The following is a 20,858-nucleotide window of genomic DNA, read 5'->3' as shown; positions in this document are numbered from 1 at the left end:
TGCTACCAAACCTCGTTGAGTTAGCACGTTGTAAATATGCACTTAAGGACGCTTGGAAGCCCAGGCAACCGACCGAAACATCAGGCTCGTCGTCATCTGTTGTTTGACTCTTTCTAGCTAAGTAACTTTTACAATGTGGCCAAATCAATAGGGAATTAGCTGGGAGATGGAAGAATAATAACTTGGTGAGTTGAAATATAAATTACACCTAAACCTAAGAGCCTTATGTGAATTTACTTAAGGTAGTCAGACAAAGGAGTGTATAAAAATTTCTGACACCATTTAAGGTCGATTCACACACATCAGTGCCGTATCAGTACCGCGTCAGTTCAGTGTCAGTGATATCCGTGTCGCTTCCGTGGCGTCTATTCACACATATCCGTGGTGACGCCGTACTGCATGGTCAGTGATATCCAAGATGGCAAAGTTTACAGACGTGGACTTGGCAATGATTGCCATAATTCTTGATGAAGAGGAGGAGGCAGAACAAAAAGTGAGAAAAAGAAAGTGGGTACATGAAGCGTGGAAGAAAAGAGAAACTGAAGGAGAGTTTGCGACTCTGTACAAGGAACTAATTGATGATGAAAGAAAATTTTTCCAGTACTTCAGAATGTCCAAAAACTGCTTCAGGATATTGCTCAGTACAATAAAGACTCACCTGAAGAAGCAAGACACCCACTGGAGAAAGGCAATAACACCAAAGGAACGATTAGCAGTCTGCTTGAGGTAAAATAATACACGGTCTTTGTAGTTGGTTAATTACTGTAATTATATATTTAAACCCATACTGGAGATTTTATTCACATACAAATAAAAAGTTTATTTTTATACGAAGTGACAGTACATCAATTTCTATTAAAAAGCCTAAATTCATCCTAATTCAGGTTTGATTCTCCATGTTAGCAATTACTAGAATGTTTTAAGTTGTTTATTGAAGAGTTAAATATTCTGAAAAGTTGAAAAGTGGTTCTGCAAGGAATTGGCGCTGTTTGGGATTGATGCATCAGCATATTGCTTCTGATACTTATCTTCATATGCTGTATGTTCTTGCAATGGTTGAGGTGAGGGATGCGGAGTCGAAGCTGATGATGTGGAGGCTGAAGGCTCACATTGTCTTTCAAATGAATGTTGATTGATAAGCATTTGCATTTCATATTTCTGTACTGTGGCAAATATTTCCGATTTTGCTACATTCAAATAATAAGGGGTTAAAGTTTTCAGAGTTGGAGCAATACCTGCTAGAAATGCGTCAACAGGGTGTGATGTGGTTTGATTTTCTTGCTTATTGATCAAGTACTCCATTAATTTTGCAGAAGCTGTTTGTTGAGGTGCCACTTTCTTTTTTGCTAATTTTCCTGTTGATGGCTTAACTGTAGCTTCAAAAGTCGGCTTTGGTGAGGGCGATGGTTGTGTCTGCATATCTTCATGTAGGCCTCCGTCCAATACTGTTGGTTCCCCTGCATCAATCTGAATGGCCTCTTCTTCGTCCTCCTGTTGTTGTACAACATCGTTGTGATTGTTTCCTTGATCCTCTTGACTCGCGATGTTCTCCTTGGTTTCCCTTTCTTGGATGTATGTCTTTAAAAAGTTTAATTGCTCCGAAAATTTGTAAAGTTTTATTTTCTTTGCACTTTGCCCACTCTTAGTTGAAGTCTTCTTCAGAGATTTTCTGTAATTGTCTCTTATATTGTTCCATCTGCTTCTACATAATGAACCTGAAAAACAAAATTTTTAATATAAGTTACATTTCCTTCTTTCAGGTACCTAGCTACAGGGGATTCCCTAAGGACAATTTCATTCAGCTACCGCTTGGGGCATTGCACAGTGCACAAAATTGTCATGGACACTTGCAGGATAATAACAGAAAATCTCATGAGTGAAATGCTACCAAATCCTTCAACAGAGATGTGGAAATCCATTGCTAATGACTTTTCAACACTTTGGAATTTTCCTAACTGTTTGGGAGCTTTGGATGGTAAACATTTTACCATTCAGGCTTCCGCAAATAGTGGTTCTCTATACTTCAACTATAAGAAGACGTTTTCAGTTGTCTTGTTAGCGCTTGTTGATGCGCAATACAATTTCATCACAATTGAAGTAGGTGCATATGGGAAAAACAGTGATGGTGGAATTTTTGCAAATTCTGGTCTAGGCAAAGCACTTCAGCGGGGCACATTATCAGTACCAAGGAATGCTACATTGCCAGGCACAAATACTGAAGCTCCGTATGTAATGGTGGGTAACGAAGCCTTTCCTCTAAAAACTTATTTGATGCGACCATATCTGGGGCAAGATTTGGATATTTCTAGGCGTGTCTTTAACTACCGACTGTCTCGTGCCAGAAGAGTTGTTGAGAACACGTTTGGCATTTTGTCTCAAAGATTTAGAATATGTTACAGAAGAATTCAAGCAAAACCAGAAAATGTAGATCACATGATACTTGCAATGTGTATTTTGCATAATTTCATAAGAAAATATGATGTAGATACACGCCCATATGAAGTAAATGCAACAGTGCCTACAACTACAGAAGCAAGACTTCAAAATCTGCCTCTGCAAGGTGGAAATGCAACGAGAGATGCATTACCTGTAAGGGAGCTGTACAAAGATTACTTTAATTCAGAGGCTGGATCTGTGCCATGGCAGTTTTCATGACTGCAAATTTGAAAATGACCTAGCCTAAGTTAGAGAAAGAGGGAAAAAAGCCTAGCAAATTTAAAGCTGACACATTTCATGTGACTAAAAAAATTAAGAATATATTAACTTCATCAGTAAAAGATAGGTGAAGATAGGTGAAGTGAGGTGAGGTGTGAGGAGGTGAGGTAACGTGTGGTGTGGTGTGATGGAGTGTGAGGTTAGGTGATTTGGTGTGATGTGTGGTGTGCTGTGATGTGATTAACTACATCAAATAAAAAGAGTACTTACCATCTACTTTCATTTCTTCTCCTATTTTATTCCATATATCTTGCTTGAAACTGCTATCCATATATTTAGATTGTGATAAATCATACAGAACAGGATGGTTTCGCACCAATTCAATAAGCAGTTCGTCATCCATTTTCTTCACACAGCTCCCACCCTCGTCCGACGTCCGTGAAAATCTAAAAAATATCGGTGGCGACGATATTAAACTTCACGGATCGGAGACGGAACTGACACTGAGAGTCAAAACACGGTACTGCGCCGGACGTGTGTGAACGCGCCGGCCGAATTCAAAGTAACGATATTTTTTTTCACTGACACTGAAGCACTGAACTGACACGGTACTGATACGGCACTGATGTGTGTGAATCGGCCTTTATCAGTCAATTGACCAACATGTAGAAACTCATGCAGTAACCGTTGATATTTCTAAAGCATTTGACAGAGTATGGCACCATTCCCTGCTGTTCAAACTTCCTTGTTATGGACTGACATCTTTTGTTTTTCTGATTTCCTCATATATCAGCGACAGAAAGATAAAAGTAGATGATGTTTATTCCAATATCCACTCAATTATCGCCAGCATGCCAGAAGGATCAGTTCTGACTCCATCCTTATTCCTAATTCATGTTGATGATCTCTCATCTGTCACCCATAATTCCATCCATTCAAATGTGGATGACTCAACACTTCATAGTTCATTCACATTTAAACACTAATTCACGAAGTAATATCTTTAACACACAACTCAGTACAGCAATCTCCATAATCAAGACTTATCTAGGATCACTGAATGGGGACAAAATATCCTTGTCTCATTTAATGCCAATAAGACCAAATGTATATAATTTACTGATGGACAGATATTGCCAGATTCCTATATTACCTTCAATGCTACTAACATTCCTATCTCCAGAAGTATTGAAATTCTCTGTGTTTCACTTATCGGTGCCCTCAGCTGAGCCTCTCATGTCAGAACACTTGCTTAAACCGCCTCAAAGAAACTTGGATTATTCTTCACTGACGAGCTTTTAGCTGTAGTTTATAGGAGTTATGTGCGCTCTCAGCTGGAATATTGCTCACCCTCGTGGAATGGATGTGGAGAGGTTCCACTAAAACAGCTAGACAAATTCAGAACAAAGCTGTTAGAATTACTGATAACCCTGCTATTGCAAATAAACTACCTCCCTTACAGGTAAGAAGGAATGATGCCTCCCTTGCATTATTTTACAGACACAATTGAAGGCAGCTGCTCAGACGAAGTTGCATCCATTGTGCCACCTCTCCATGCCTTCCCTTGTGCCACACGTACATTTGATAGCGCCGATGACTGGAATATCAAACTGTCATATTGCATAACTTGGGCCAGTCAGAAATCTTTTATTCCCCAAACTGCATCTCTTTGGAACCCACTTCCTCAGAGTTCTTTTCCGCCAAACTTCAACCTACAGCTGTTCAAGTCCATCTGTTACATATTTTAGTGAATGGAGGACACCAGTAATCTGGTGCATGGATTATTTTTTTATTAATTTGTTTTTCCTCCCTCTGTTCTGTTATCATATATATATATATATATATATATATATATATATATATATATATACACACACACACACACACACACACACACACACACACACACACACACAGATCAGCTGTATGTGAATTGCGAATGCATATTTCTTGATTTTCTATCCCCGCTTAAAGAAAACTTCAATTAAATTTTTGCTTCATCCACTTCGGACAAATAATGCTGGTCATCTTCTCAGGGTGTATTACTCTCTTCCAACCTCACCTTCATCCTAGCTAATTCGCTTTATTCTACACCCACCTCATCCATTTTGCATCTTCCCCCGGTCCCCAAAATTTTCCACGAGAAATCAAAGAATTATATGTTCCCACTGTCAATGTTGCCTCTTGTGTATTGGCCATCTTTTCAGAGTGTGCTCATCTCACCGTGCCTAACCACCTACCTCTGTATTAGCCTGTCCCACTTACTCTTTACCATTAGCCTGTCCCACTCACCCTATACCACCCAGTCACCTCTTGGATGTAAATCTATAATTATGGGACACATCTTATTAGAGTGCCTTAACCCATTAGACCACAAGGCGCCCGTTTGGTTGTATGGTTACTATCCAGTGTAGTGTATTGTTTTCTGGGCAAAAGAAAAAGAAAAAGAAAAAAAAAATCGCTCAGTGTAGTGTCACATAGTCACCTTAATGTATCAGCACATTAAATGTAGGGGTGGTTTGCTACCCCCCACCCCCCCATACTCCAGTGGGTCGATGAATGCCGCAGCGAACTGCGACAAATCGAATGCACATGTCGGTGGTTTGACTCGTAGGGTAACTGCCACTCTTGTAAGAGGGTCATTAAAAACCATTCTAATATTGATAGTAACTGTAGTAACTGTTGGCTGAATGGTAAAGGGTGTTGGGTTTCGTTATACACAGTCAGGCAGGCAGAGTCCTAACACCGCTGTAGCTCTTAATCTTGGGACTTCGCAATGCCAGACGACTTTGCGTTCCTTTAAAACCACAGATAAGGTTGGGTACATGCACAACAGTAGATTGAAATGCACACACGATTCTTATCAAGGGACTGAACACTTGGAGGCTTTATAGCAGTTCTCAGGGGTGAAAAGTGTTACGGAAATCTAGACGTTTTCCACATCGTTGACCATTCTCCTACTTTGGGGCAAAAGTAACTGTTATCATGCAAATAACGTACCGAGAATTAAGATTTTTTTTTTTTTTTTTTTAATGGAAAGCCAGCCAAAGTTTCCTTCTTTCTTTCCAGTTGGTTGTTACGACATGGACTGATGGATGAAAGTCTTAATGATTGTTGAATACTATGACTGTGAAAACAACCAAGGAAATAATGAGGTGTGGGCGGCTTAGTCTGTCCATGAATCTGTCCATCCATCTATCCATGTAATAAGTCAGTCACCCCTTGTGTAATAGGGTGGGTACTAAAAAGCTTGCTGGGTACACACACACAAAACTTACTAGAAGCAAGGACGTAAAGATAGCCTCTCTTAATTGACAGGACTAAAAGAAGATAAATGGTTTTTCATACTGCTTGGTCTTCAGAATGGGAGCGGAATAGGAAAATAGATCAAATGAAGTAAGTATACTGCCATCCGATAGAGAAATTTAAAAGGTCTTAGGACAACTTATATTTGCCATGCTTTCTACTCTTAATTTATGCTTTGATTGAGAGAAAATTTGACTAGTGGACCTACTGTAGCCGGTTTCGTCCCTCCGCCATTCTTCTCATTGTACTCCATAGATGATGATGACTGTACTGTTGGCTAAAAAAAAAAAAAAAAAAAAAAAAAAAAAAAAAAAAAAAAATATATATATATATATATATATATATATATATATATATATATATATATATAGCAAAGGTTGGGGTATAAGCTCGACAGGGTCATGGTGACAACCCATAACAGTAGGTTGCCTGACAAAACGTTGACTCCATGAATTCTATCAGTCCAAAGAGAACTGACACTGTGTACAGCACGATATGTGCAGTTACCTTGGCTTAGCTTGTTGGCTAGTGGGTAATGGTGAATGGTGCACTGGCAACGAGTTCGCACTTACCCGTTTGTATTTACAACAGAATTTAGGAAGCAAGGAAACTATATATAATGTGCATTCCTACTGAAGAGTGAAATGAGGAATTGTGTCGAGCCAATTTACACACACACACACACACACACACACACACACACACACACACACACACATATATATATATATATATATATATATATATATATATATATATATATTAAGGTGACACAAATGACATAAATCATTGGCACTCATTGTATTATGCAGTATAATATACAATTATACATTATAATATGCACTGTACAAATGTACATGACCCAATCATGCAGCTTAAGCTACAAGCACAACACTTACAACAAATTTAAAAAGTTACTGTGTGGTGCGATATTCATTCTTAGTGCGAAATGTTGGCATGATAACTCGAGCATATATTTTTGCTCGAATAAAGCCATCCCTTGCTTCTTCTCCAACAGCAGCTATTGACGCCTCTGTGACTGCCTTTATGCACCTTTCCATTGCTTTTGTATGGCATGGAAAATGTGGAATTTCAGTGGCAAGAGTTGTTTGGTTACGAACCACGCTTTCCAGGTCGGCATCAGAGATTGATTTTGTGACTGGATGTACTTTAGCCAGTACTCCTCGGCATTGAGATTGAGAGATGGTACTTGAAAATATCTGATACCACGTTGACGTGTCTTGGAGGCTCGAGGTCTCATGATTTGTTGAACACCCAGCTCCCTAATATGTTGTCACTCGTCGGTTACCATGGTCAGCAAAATGTTCTCAGGGTGGCCAAAGTAGCCATTTCGCTGAATCACTGGATCAACTATAGCTTTCAGATCTTGCGACAGGTAGCCTGAACTCTTAATCTGCATCCACAGGTGCTTAGACTCATCCTTGCGTGAAGCTTTAGGCTTGATCGTGAACCAGACTGGAGCGTAAATTTTCAGAATGAATTCAGCAATTGTGTATCGCTAGGCCTTTCTGTCGCAACATACAAACTCAGAACTCGATTGGTCAGTGTGACCCAGCGGGATATAACGAGTTTTTCTGGCTGACCATGTGACAAAGAGACAGAGCAATTGCCAGTGATTACCGCTTGGCAAATATCCAGCAAATACTGCTGATCCTAACTCAGATATCAACGTTGACATCCGGAAATTCACATGTTATTGGCCCAAAAGTAACAATTGACATTTCTTCACAATTTGCCAATAAAGAACCGATTGGCCTTGAGAAACTTCTTGGTTCTGTCGTACAATAATCCAGATGTTCAAACAAATGACGTAGAGGAAGTTCATTTGCATGCAGAAGACAAACAAACCACTGCAGAGGACGTTTGTCATGTTCTTCAAGGAGTCTGACAACACCGCCCTTCTTCTCTATGTTCACTGCAGTGCCATCACACCCAATTGCCACCAGTTTCTGAACGTCTATGCTATATTCACCGAGAATATTGATGATGGCCAGTTTTATGCTGCAGAACTGTCACTTTCAGTTTTAATGTGACCGAGATAGCTGGAGCCAGGCTTCTGAACCAGTGATATATGTTCCTCTACACTAAGTCACTCTCTGGTGAGCTGTGCCATCAACTGTTTCGAGAGTCAGTTTTTTATCTTTTCTGCCATCAAAATATAGGCCATGTATTTCAGCAGCAAGACTTGCCACTTCAGCACGGGTGGTTTCAGGTTACTTCTGCAATTCTTTTCCAACTTTGCTTTAGTCGATGACATCATTGCAGTCCTCAGATGTTACTATGCCTCCCCACACATGAGAGTTGTACTCTACACAGGAGGGGATAAAAACCGTGCAGAGAGTCAACAATTGTGCAGAGGTAAAGAAGGAACGGAGTCGGCTTAGCACACCCAATCTCTTGGAAGCAGATTTTACAACAGATTAATATGATCTTTCCAAGATAAGTCCCGAGTGAATGAAACCCCAAGCATGTTCAGCAATGATGCAGGATTAAGCTGAATATATTAAACATTAGTGGGTACCGGGTACTCCTGTGGAAGATTCTGTCAGGTTGATAGGTGTAAGAACTGAGTTTTTGATGCATAAAAAACAACAAGATTATTTCTACCCCACTCAGACATACGGGCCAAGTCAGACATTAGGTGTGCCATAGCCCCATCCCTTGTTTGTTGAAGTAACTGCTGAGATGTACGTTGCGGGAACCGAAAGGAAAGGTGAAGGGTGGAGTCATCAGCGTACAAGTGGATGGGGTTAGATGTACAGCTTAGAAGATCATTGATGAATAAAAGGAAGAGAGTTGGTGATAGAACAGAGCCCTGAGGAACACCACTGTTGATAGATCTAGGAGAAGAACGATGGCCGTCTACAACAGCGGCTATAGAACGACCAGAAAGGAAACTATAGATAGAAGGATAGAAACAGTAAGAGGGCAGTTTGGAAATTAAAGATTTATGTCAGACTCAATCGAAAGCTCTTGAGATGTCAAGTGCAATGGCAAAGCTTTCGCCAAAGTCCCGAAAGGAGGATGACCAGGAGTCTGAAAGGTAGGTGAGAAGATCGCCAGTGGAGCGTCCCTGACGGAACCCATACTGACGATCAGAAAGAAGGTTGCGAGAGGAAAGATGCTTTAAAATTTTCTGTTAAGAAATAACTCAAAAACTTTTGAGACACAGGATATTAAAGCAATTGGACGATAGTTAGAGGGTTGGGAATGTCACCCTTCTTTGAGACTGGTTGAATGAGAGCAAACTTCCAGCAAGTTGATACAAAGAGACGAAAGAGTTAACCTAGGCAGGGTGTAAGCACAGAAGCACAGTTCTTGAGGACAACAGGAGGGACTCATCACTCCCATATGCCTTGTTAGTACTGAGGCCTGTGATGGCAGAAAATACATCAGCTGATGAAATTTTAATTTCAGCCATGAGGAAGTCAGAGGGGGGAAGTAATGGAGGAACAGCAACCAGAATCGTCTAAGGTGGTATGGGAGTAGAATGTCTGAGCGAAGAGAACTGCGTTATCAGTAGAAGAAATAGCTACAGTGCCATCAAAGTAGAAAAGAGGAGGGAAGGATGATGAGGTAAAGTTGTTAGAAAGGATTTTGGCGAGGCGCCAGAAGGAGCGGGAAGAATTCGAGTTGGAAAGTTGAGACCATTTAGTACAGATGAAATTATTTTTGGGAGAGCGAAGAACAGACTTAGCACGATTCCGGGCAGAAACATAAAAAGGATGTGATTCATGGATGGGTTGGCTCCGGTACCTGCACCACCCTCTCACGTATATAACCATCCACCTACGCCACCCTCTCATCTATATCACCACCCACCTAGGCTACACCACCCTCACCTGAATACCCTCCTCCTTACACCACCCACATCAATAACTCTTGTCATGATAATTTTAAAATTTGAGAGGGAGTGATCTTCCTCGTCCAGGTGTAGATAGGGATGTTCACTTGTCCCAATCTACTTAAAGCTGGTCGGGATGTAGCTCTACGTCTGTGGAAAATTGTATTTACCTAGATTAAAAACTTTGGCCATTTTCCTCATCGTCCCTACTTTACTCATCGTCCCTACTTTCCTCAGCTCTTTTATAATGCCCTTTTTTTTTTTCCACATCAGCTGAAGTGACTTACGCCATCCTCCCAGCCACATCACTCACCCACCTATACACCGTCTCACCTAAGCCACCCTTCCGCCTACGGCCCTACACCATCCTCTCACGTATCCCACCCTCACCTGTACCACTCACCCACCTACACCATGATCTCGCCTACATTATCCTTTCATCTACTGGTCCCACTGAACCTAAATCGAACAGGGGTGAAGGTTTACTTCTGAGATAAATTTCGTTTTTTCTAGGGAAAAGAAAACTTTAGAAGGACACACACACACACACACACACACACACACACACACACACACACACACACACACACACACACACACACACACACACACACACACACACACACACACACACACACACACACACACACACACACACACACACACACACACACACACACACACACACACACACACACACACACACACACACACACACACACACACACACACACACACACACACACACACACACACACACACACACACACACACACACACACACACACACACACACACACACACACACACACACACACACACACACACACACACACACACACACACACACACACACACACACACACACACACACACACACACACACACACACACACACACACACACACACACACACACACACACACACACACACACACACACACACACACACACACACACACACACACACACACACACACACACACACACACACACACACACACACACACACACACACACACACACACACACACACACACACACACACACACACACACACACACACACACACACACACACACACACACACACACACACACACACACACACACACACACACACACACACACACACACACACACACACACACACACACACACACACACACACACACACACACACACACACACACACACACACACACACACACACACACACACACACACACACACACAGGATTATTTTAGAGTAGATATTTCTGTACTGTCGATAATACAAGTACATATGTGGGCCTGCATAGATCGCAAATGATTTTTATGCATTGTAGTTATGTGTATACATACCTGGAAGCATGTATGACGTTACTAGAGAAAAACACCGAAAGAGACATACTGATTGGTTCATTAGTTCGAAGTCATATACCATTTTGCTAATATATTGAAATTCATATTGCTATTGTAATCCTGCATACCCTTCTTTAGCTCACGTAAAGACGCTTAGCAAGGTTAGAAGTAATGATGAATTCAATGGATAATGCACTTACCCTCTTCTGTATAAGAGGTGGTGCTTGAGACGGTCGCCTTTCAGCCAAGGCACCGATATAGCCGATATTATATACTGTGGTTCCTTTACTCCTTCCCTATCCCAGAAAGGAGGACAATAGAATGCGAGAAGGGGAGCTTCAACCTGCCGTTCAGCGGTTTTACAGTCGGATGAGACTGGTGCCCGAATAATGTCATCAGTATGAGTGTGTTTCTTAAAGATTATATACTGTAAATACAACAGTCATGGGGGAGGGGTAGTAATAGATTATAGATGATGTCATGGTTCGTAAAGGGTTAAAGGTGAATGAGGAAGCGGAATGAGGAGTGGTGGTGGCAGAAGTCAAAGGCTGTAGCTTTAGGTAGGAGGAAGAAGGCAGGGTGTGCAAAAAGAGGTAAACCGTCGCTGAGGGGTTTGGTGGGGATGTATATGTGGGGTAGGGGAGAGACTAAGGCCTGAGGGTACTTTGGGAGGGATTTGCGGAGGTTAGGGATGATGAGGCTGGTAGGGGCTTTGGTGGAGGGTAATGGGGTTGTTGTGGGTACGGATGTTTTTGGAGGGTTGAGGGGTTGCTGATATAGGGGGATACGGATGGATTATATTATGAGTTGGCAGGTATAGAAAAGCTTAAAAAAATACGAGAAGCAGCAAGGAAGTAGCACTCGCCGCTCTCATACACCTCTCCACCAAGCATGTTAAAAGTTTAAGAGTGAGAACGATACACTTACCTAACAGGCATGAGGTACCATCTCGCATCTAATGATAAGGCAAAGGAAGCGAATAAGAAAGATGGTGGGCAAGTTTGAGCAATCATGCCGATACAATTTACAGCACTTTAATATTGCACATTCTGGAAATTGGTGTAACAGAGTTGTGCTTAATACTGAGATTGTGTATAATGGCAGACATTCAGGAGCCATCAAGCCAGACTAACACTTCATTTTCTGCACAGCTGTCTGATACAGTATTTTAGTTAAGACTTCCATTTCTTTTTTCTTTTTGGACAGTGCTACACGAGAAGTCCTCTTCAGTCTTTTTTTATTTTTTACCATTTAGTCTTTTTAACGTCAGTGTATTCAGACAACTAAAAATAATAGTAATTCTTTTCTTTGTTTCTTCGTATATTAAATTTTCCTTACTATAATTGTCTTTTGCGGACGAGGAGCAATTGCGTTTTTTCTACATAAAATAATTCGTTCACTTCGATTATAAATTTCGATACGCTAACAAACCGCAGATGCAATCAACAACCAGAACCAAAACTATTAGTGATCTCGCAGAATGGAACCGCTCATTTGGATTTTTGTACTCGTGGCATCACCTCACCTGCGGAGTGTTTATGGTAACCCCTAACCCATGCCACTCATTCCTGACATTTATCTGGACCGATCAGACTGGTGGATTCTTTTCCCCTTTCTTCCTGTTCATGCGGCAGTACAGGTGGGGATTTAACTATTAATTAACCAGTGCGGGTAGTGTTATTTTGTACATTACAACCATCTGTTTCTGTTTTTTAAAAATTCTATTTTGTCTTTGTAATATTGGCATGATGATGGAGCGAGTCCTCTTCACACAGCAGCATCTATATGGCCGGGTGGCTCTGTTGTCTGGTTATACAGACTTCCCTTATTTCCATCCCTGTTCCCCAAAAGGAGGATAGTGGACTCCAGGGGAAGGGCAACTTGTGTCTGCAGTTTACCGGGCTCATGTTTAGAGATTCTGTGATTGCAGCTGCTACCTAATATAGATAATAGATTTCACGCCAAAACATGCAAGTGAATATTAACATGCCATATGTAGAAAAATATATGTTCGGCGTTGGTGCTTGGGGACCTTCTCAGTTGGCGAGAGTACCGACCTTTCACAATACATTCTCTGGTTTTCTTGAGTGACGGACTAGTATATTCCCTTCAACAACTTTTTTTTCCCTATTACTACCGGACGATTTTATTCAGCTTATGGGAGACCTCTCATATGAAGGAGATAGAAATAGTTGTTATTAATGCATCCTATAGGAATATGACTTTGGATATTATTAAATGTGGGAGCACTACTTCCACCGCCTTTGTCCGTCTGTCTCTCACTAAAATTTTCGAACGCAAGGTACTTCAATTCTGTAGACTGCAGCAATATTAGCTAAGTCACACAACGCAACGCAACACAACACAAGACACCACAACCCAACCCAACACACAATACTGATTTTCGAGCGTGAGGTGCTTCACTCCTTTACAATTTAACAATTTAGCGAAGCAGCCTACCACAAGACAACACACACTACTACTCTCTCACACCACACTGGACATAGTCACTCTTCCACGTCACCTCACACCACACCACACCACACCACACCAAACAAAATCAACCTCCCACAGCTAACCACACCACGCATAATTACCCTCTCACACCACTCCTCAAATATCTGTAATCACCCTTCCACACAAAATCACTCCAAGGGCATTAATCGAAAGGCCATGAAATTCTCGCATTAAATACTTTTCTGCCTGTTCATTGCTTCTGCGCCAGATGATTTTATTTACTCTGAGAAGATCTTCTCGTACTGGAGTTCAAAATATCCATTACCCAGGTACGATTACATTTTTTACTCTTTAGAGTACTGGTATATTTCATTCTTGTCACGGCCAGATGATTTTATTCACCCTATGGAGGACCTCTAACGTGACGGGGTTCAGTATATGCTGTTTTATTTCATAATTTCCTGTCATTAATGGATCATTGCGTTATGTACTGGGATTTTTTTTTTTTTTTTGTGAGCAAATTAGTATTCTAATTGAAGTATGGGAAGTTTTCAGGAAATACTTAAGTTCACTTAGGTCAGTTTTCAGTTCTTTCACGCCAACCAGTACATAAGAGAGGGAAATGCTGTTTCCCAAGTCCTCGGTGCTGATGTTTTCGACTGGATCAACAGCTATACTTCCTTAATTACTTCTTTTCCCTTCCCTTTCCCTTCTTCAGTCTTCTTTCAAATTTCACCTATCTTTCTGCTGTTGTAACTTTTTTCTTTTCTATCTGAAATCTTAAAAAGTCTTAAGATTCTGACATTCAGTTCTTATCGTACGATCATTATGTAAAAGATCATCATACATTCACGGGAAAGTGGAACCAGTAGAAGCTATTTACAGAGTGTGACTAGAGTCCCTTTATTGCGAAGCCATCTTAGGTGGAAATGTCACTTGACTTTAGAATTACAAAATTCCCCTGAAGCTCCAGGCGTGAAGCACAACTAATACGTATTGTACAGTACAATAACCAATCAGGAGGGGCTGCTGGGGCATGCATGTAAGATGTATACATTTGAATGGCTATTGTTGTATGGATAGTTATGCGTGTTAGCATATGTATATGTAGAGACGACAGTGTTACTGATGTGTGAATTTGATAACCATATTTCGGGCTTGGAATCCTAAACAGTAACTCAGTGAGGAAACGTGGATGGAAGCTTGACTTAAGTCTTACCACCGTGATGCTTTTGACAAGTTTTTCCTTTATACATCTGAAATAACTTTCCTGGAGTCTGCCACCAGTACAGGTATCTGTAGTTGACAGTTCTTGGAAGCAGCAGTTAAATGTTAGATTAGACAAATTTTTGCTACGCTTAATGTAGCGACAGAATGAGTGTTTCCTCCATTCCTGTGAAATATTGTAGCATGTCCTATTTCGCCTAATTTAGGTGTGTTTGCCTTTGTATGCCCGCTCTGGTGGTGGGAGAGGTGTGTGGGAAAGGCCCTCATCTTTACAAAGCTTTTCTCTATTTAGAACTGTAGCAACGTTTTTCTGGTAAATTCATTCATGGTACCTCATCGGTATGGGTCTTAAGACCTTCTCCTAATCCTCTCTCTCTCTCTGAATTCCCTTAACCTTCACTTTTCTCCATCTCCTTCCTTCCCATTTCTTCTTCCTTTCTCCTTCTCCCACTTTCCTAGTCCCTCCTCCCTCCCTCCTTCCCTTCCTCATCTCTCCTCCTTCCTTTCTTCCCCTCCCCTTTCCTTTCTTCCCCTACCCATCCCTCCTCTTCCTTCCTTCCTCCCTCCCCTCTCTCCTTCCCCCTCCCTACTTTGGGTGAATATTTGGTTGTCAACACATTTCTTCATCATCTGGCGAGGGATTACGTCGTCAGCGAGTTGGAGGAGGGAGGAAGGAGGGAAAAATGAGGGAAGAAAGGAGGGGAGGAAGGAAAGAATGGAGGAAAGAGGGAAACAGGGGAAGAGAAAAACGTGAAAAAAGAAAATTAGGGTATGGCGAAATCAATGGCGTAAGGGAAGGAAAGCATGGAAAGAAGGAAGGAAAGAGAGAAAAGGAAGAAAGGACGGGAAAGATGGAGAAAGAAGGAAAATGGAAGCTAAAAACAAAAGTAAGACGGAGGGAGGGAAGAGGGATGAAAGAGGAATGAATGAATGAATGAATGAATGAATGAAATAGGGAACAGAAGAGCTGTCGTTGCTGTTATTATTGAGCAATCCGGGTCCTTCTGAAGAGATCAACTGCAGGCAAGCAACCAACTCAGCAGGGCTGTTTCGTGCAGTGAAACGATGTTCTCCTGTGAAGGACAGCGCTGTGCCACAGGGAGGTGCGGGGAAGAGTTTGGAGGTTTGGTTCCTGGATGGACGGCGCATTTGTGCTTCTCCGCCTAGTTAACGGGGGCACCATGGTAGGCTCCAGATCACCCCAATATGTGGTTTTGTGGTTAATTCTCAGCATTGTAAATTATTTCCTGGATTACAGGAACCATTAGGCTTATCACTCAATGTAAAATCACCTGAAGTGGAAAGATGGGTTATAAAAGTAACAGAAGAATAACAGAAGTGACACGATAGATGTGAGAAATATATAAAAAAAGAATTATAAAGGTAAAGCAATACGTAGTCAGCTCATCAAGCGAATGGATAATGGTCGCTAGCACGTATCACCTACCACCTGCTTTCATATTCTTGTCGTTGACCCATCTAATAGCTACGTTAGCCATAACCTATCTTATAACAAACAACCTTGAATGGACCAATAGGTCTGTTGCTATTAGCTCCTTGGTACTCCTTCATACTTTGTACAAAGAAGCTGTTGGAAGAAAGGAAGGTAGGGCTTAAGAGAGGAGCGGTTGGTAGGAAAAGAAGGAGGGAATGAAGGAAAAAGAAGGAAGGAAGGAAATGGAAAGGGAAAAAAGAGCCAGAAGATAGAAGGAGAAATGAAAGGGGGGAAGAATGATAAAGAGAAGTCAGTAAGTAACTAAGCAGGTAAGGAAGCAAGAAAGGAAGTAAGGAAGGAGAAAAGGAAAGGAGAAATGAATGAATGAATAAATGAATGAATGAAATAAGAAAGTAAGAAAGGAAGAAAGAAAAAAATGATGGACGGATGGAGAAAGGAAAAATTAGGATGAGTAACAGAACGTAAGGAAGGAAGGCTGGAATAAAACAAAGAAGGGTGGGAGGAAAAGAGGGAGGACAAGGAGAACGGAAGAAAGAAGGAAGGAAGGAAGGAAGAAATGGAAGGAGGGAAGAGGAAGAAAGAGGTATGGAGAGAAGAAGAAAGCAGGGAAGGAAGTAAAAGTAAAAAGGAATCAGCAAACAGCAACAGACTTCTTGCCTCTTTATAGATTGTTCCAGGGTAGGATGTAACGAAAGAAAAAGAGAAGATTGCAGTGTAAAAAGACTTCCTCCCCACTGCATGTCACTCCAGCCGAAGCCAGCGGGAAACAGTAAAAAGGAATACCATTCAGAAAAAAAAAAAAAAAAAAAAAAGTTATGGCAATTTCTCTGTGAAGAATGAAAGGAGAATATATTTAACGCTGACTTAACCTACAGGAAGAAACTAAAGATAAGAGGAATAAAGGAGAATGGAAAGGAAGGCAGAAGGGAAAGGTGGAAGGAGTACAGTACGAAAGAGTACAAAGGAAAGCAAACACCAACAGACCCGTTGGTCCTTCAGTGGATGTTTGACATAGGGAAGGTCGAAACTGACAAAACTATTCTATCAGTTAAGGACAAGGATAGAAAAGCAGGAAGGCTCCCCTCCACCCACCAAACCCTCCAGCCGAAGCCGACAGGAAATAGTGAGAAGGATCACCATACAGCATAGAAAAACTGTCATGGAAATTTCAAAGGGAAGAGAGAATGGAAATCTTATTCTGCACTACCTGTCTGAAAAAGAAATTAACATTAAGTCGACAATATTTACCGTATCAATGCTGTTCTGCGGATTGCATCATTTGAGCTCGGAAAAAAGTTCATATATACAGAAATTTATCATTTAGGGGTAAACATATAAGCTGGGGGTTAGACGACAGATGCTTATCTAAGCGACCTTTAAAGGTTAGTACTGTACCATAGTTTACTACATTGGAGGGCAATTTGTTCCATGTATTTACAACTCTGTTAAGGAAGAAATGCCCAGCTTCATGCTGCTGGAATCGTTTGCCAACTATTTTATGCCCATTGGCTCTAGTGTAATTCGAGTGATCATCTGTGAGGTATCTACTGATAGCCATGTTATTGTGTCCTTTGAATATTTTAAATACTTGAATTAAATTTCCTCATAACCTGCTTTTATTTAGGGTAACGAGATTCAGGGCTTCTAAACGCTCGTCGTATGATTTATTTCTTAATCAAGGTATTATTTCGGTCACCCTTCATTGCATTCTCGCAAGTTTCTCTGTCCTTTTGTGTAGTAAGGGGGTCAGAACTGGTCACACTAATCTGTGTGGATGTATTAGAGAATTATGTAAAGTGAGGATGATATTTTTTTATCTATATTCGAATGCTGTACCAATGAATTCGATTAATTTGTTGGCTTTCTTAACAGCCTCTATACACTGTTTGAATGGTTTAAGAACATATGCTGTTATAATTCCTAAGCCTTTTTCATGACTGACATTATCTAGTTAAATATTGTCCATTGTGTAACTGGCTTTTTCATTCCTATTTCCAATGTTTAGCACCGTACGTTTACTATTGTTAAAGTCCATCTGCCAAGTTTTTTTTTTTTTTTTTTTTTTTCTGCGCTTTGATTTTCTGTTACGAAAATCATATAATTTCATCTCCACGTCAGTAGACATATTCGCACAAATTTCATCATAGTTTTCTCATTATTTTTTGTCCAATCAGACAGACAGACAGATAGACAGACAGACAGATAGACAAAGAAACAGGTAGGGGTGACAGCATAATTGCAGTCCTCCTCTGGTGGTGGATATAAATATGGCTGAGAATCTGTAAAAAGGATGTTGCTTGACGAATGAATGAGCGGTCGGAGGGCGACAGGGGGAAAGAGGTTGAGAAATGGGAAGGGTTGAAGTTAGGTTGGCTGGGAAGGAAGGAGGGAAGGAAAGAAGGAGGGAAGGAAGGAAGGGAGGAAGGAAGTGACAGAATTAGAGAATGGATATCGTAGGAATAACATGGGATAGGGGGTAAGGAAAATTTAAAGACAGGCAATGAAAAATTATAAATAAAGTAGCATGTCTACTAACCCACTGCAATACACGTGGTACGAAAGCTAAAATGTTTGAGAGCAGTTATCGCAGTCAGTCGTTCTCGGCCGATTAGTTTAAAACTTTATTTGGAACCCTTAAAAATTCACGTGAATCCCATTCGCTTTTAACGGTAAGAGTATGGCATAACAGTGACAAAAAGGAAAATATTTTCATCAGAAATAGAGGAGTGCAACCTCCTTGTATTTTAACTGTTTGCATCTTACATCAGTGTGACTCAAGCTGTCAACTCAATACAGCTTCAGATTTAGTTTGAGTTGGATTTTTGTAGCTGTGGTACTTAGCGTACAGACGTTTGCCTACCGGCTCATAGTTGCGAAGCCCATAGATTCACACACTGTTTCCGTAAACAGTTTTAAAAATGCCCCAAATGACATATACTCGTATACCTGTTGCTTGGCAGTAACGAATTCATGATCGTAGCATCGTATTCCGTTGCTTTTACTGGCATCATTAAATTAATCTTACTATCTCAGATAAACCTGACACTGAGGACTCTTAGATTTGTGTGGAAGGACCAAAGTTCAAAAGTCTCACTGTTAATTGGGGAAGCTGAAATATTCAAGGAAAAAAAAAAATATTGATAAAGGTTACGCAAAGAACGGAATAGATTATAAAATTACCCAGTTTTTTAAGTTTCACAGTTTCCGTTAAATCTTTCATCTTACCGTAAGATGCCGCGGACCTCAGATGTTCTTGTCAAGTACCACAGGCTGAGAATCGTTGTGTTAGAGTCGTATTTTGTAGTGAGAAAGTCGATAATGCACCCAGAACAAGGATGCTTTTATATAAAGCAAGAAGAAATGGAAAAGGGAAATGTAGCCTCACAACTGCCAGTCCTAATAATTACCAGTCCCCGTCTCAGAGGGGCTCGGGGACGGTTATTGTTTTCACTCGGTTTGTCTGTCTGTCTGTCTGTTTGTTTGCCTGTCCGTCTCTTAAAAACTTTGCGCGAAAACTATTGGATTGATTTTGGCTAAAATTACAGGGATGATGGGCAATGATCTTCTGATCACCTGATTAAATTTTGGACCAAATTAGGTCAAGGTCCAGGCAGTAGGCCTCAAAAATGTAAAAAAAAAAAAAAAAAGCAAGGGGGGGATGGGTAATATAGTTTTATCGGCATAACTCCTTTCCATTACGTCATACCGACATGAAACCAAAACCTAAATGTGCATCTTTCAAATCTGCATCCTATAACATGCCCCATTACATGGGGGGGGGGGTCACCTCCCAGTTAGCGGTAAGGGAGTCAATGTCAGGATGGTTGGGCCTAAAATTTCAAATGGGCATAAAATCGTCAATTTTCACCCGATGTACTCCAAATTTGCTATGTGACATCCTCTACTAGATATCCTGTTGTGTTCATAGGTCAGCACTAAAATGACTGCCGGGGACGGGTTTGCTGTGCCTTGGCACCGCTTCCTGTTACTTCTAAGGTGACATGTCGCTTGATGATAGCCAGGTAGAATATCGAAGAATTTAAGTTAGACCGAAAAAGACAAGTGCGTCCATGGGCCCAGGTACCTGCGTCGCTCTATGAATACCGTCAGAAGGGTAAAAAAAAAATAAATAAATAAATAAATGGGCATATTTAACAATGGGTAGAATTAATTTTTTATTTTGTGGTGGGGCTGAGACAGAAAATACCATGTAAAAATACGTGTAAAAGTAAGTGTATCCGAGGGCCTCCTACACCTACTTTCATATGGTATAATTTGCTGCCCCAATCCCACCGCCCACAAATATTCCAGCTCATCTTACCCATTCCTTTATTGACTATGCCCATTGCCCCCAACCCCCCCCTTTTTTTTAAACCGCTTTTGACGGTTTCATGAGGCGACGCAGGTCACTCGGCCCATGGACTCATCTGTAAAGTCAAATTTAAAACTTGGGTATTCTATCTGGCTATGAAAGGTAGAAGTGATCTGAGTGCAATGATTTAAAAAGACATCCCTCAGCAGTGCACGTGTCAGGGAAGAGGGATAAAGA

The 20,858-nt window shown here is 41.0% G+C and overlaps 1 protein-coding gene across 1 annotated transcript; it reads right to left on the bottom strand.

Annotated features, from left to right (window-relative positions):
- Window positions 1-939: 939 nt before the first annotated feature.
- LOC145408277 (uncharacterized) lies at window positions 940-3,062 on the bottom strand. Its single transcript, XM_080279044.1, has 2 exons — window positions 2,926-3,062; window positions 940-1,715 (listed from the first exon to the last, which is right to left on the bottom strand). The coding sequence occupies exons 1-2, from the start codon at window positions 3,056-3,058 to the stop codon at window positions 940-942; spliced, it is 909 nt and encodes a 302-aa protein (XP_080135170.1). The 5' UTR covers window positions 3,059-3,062.
- Between the last annotated feature and the right edge of the window lie 17,796 nt (window positions 3,063-20,858).

Source organism: Coenobita brevimanus, chromosome 76 (assembly GCF_032717465.1).
Source record: "Coenobita brevimanus isolate Jiangsu-jjx chromosome 76, ASM3271746v2, whole genome shotgun sequence".
NCBI lineage: Eukaryota > Metazoa > Arthropoda > Malacostraca > Decapoda > Coenobitidae > Coenobita > Coenobita brevimanus.
The sequence above is the reverse complement of the archived record's forward strand: the minus strand, read 5'-3'. Positions and strand labels throughout refer to the sequence as shown.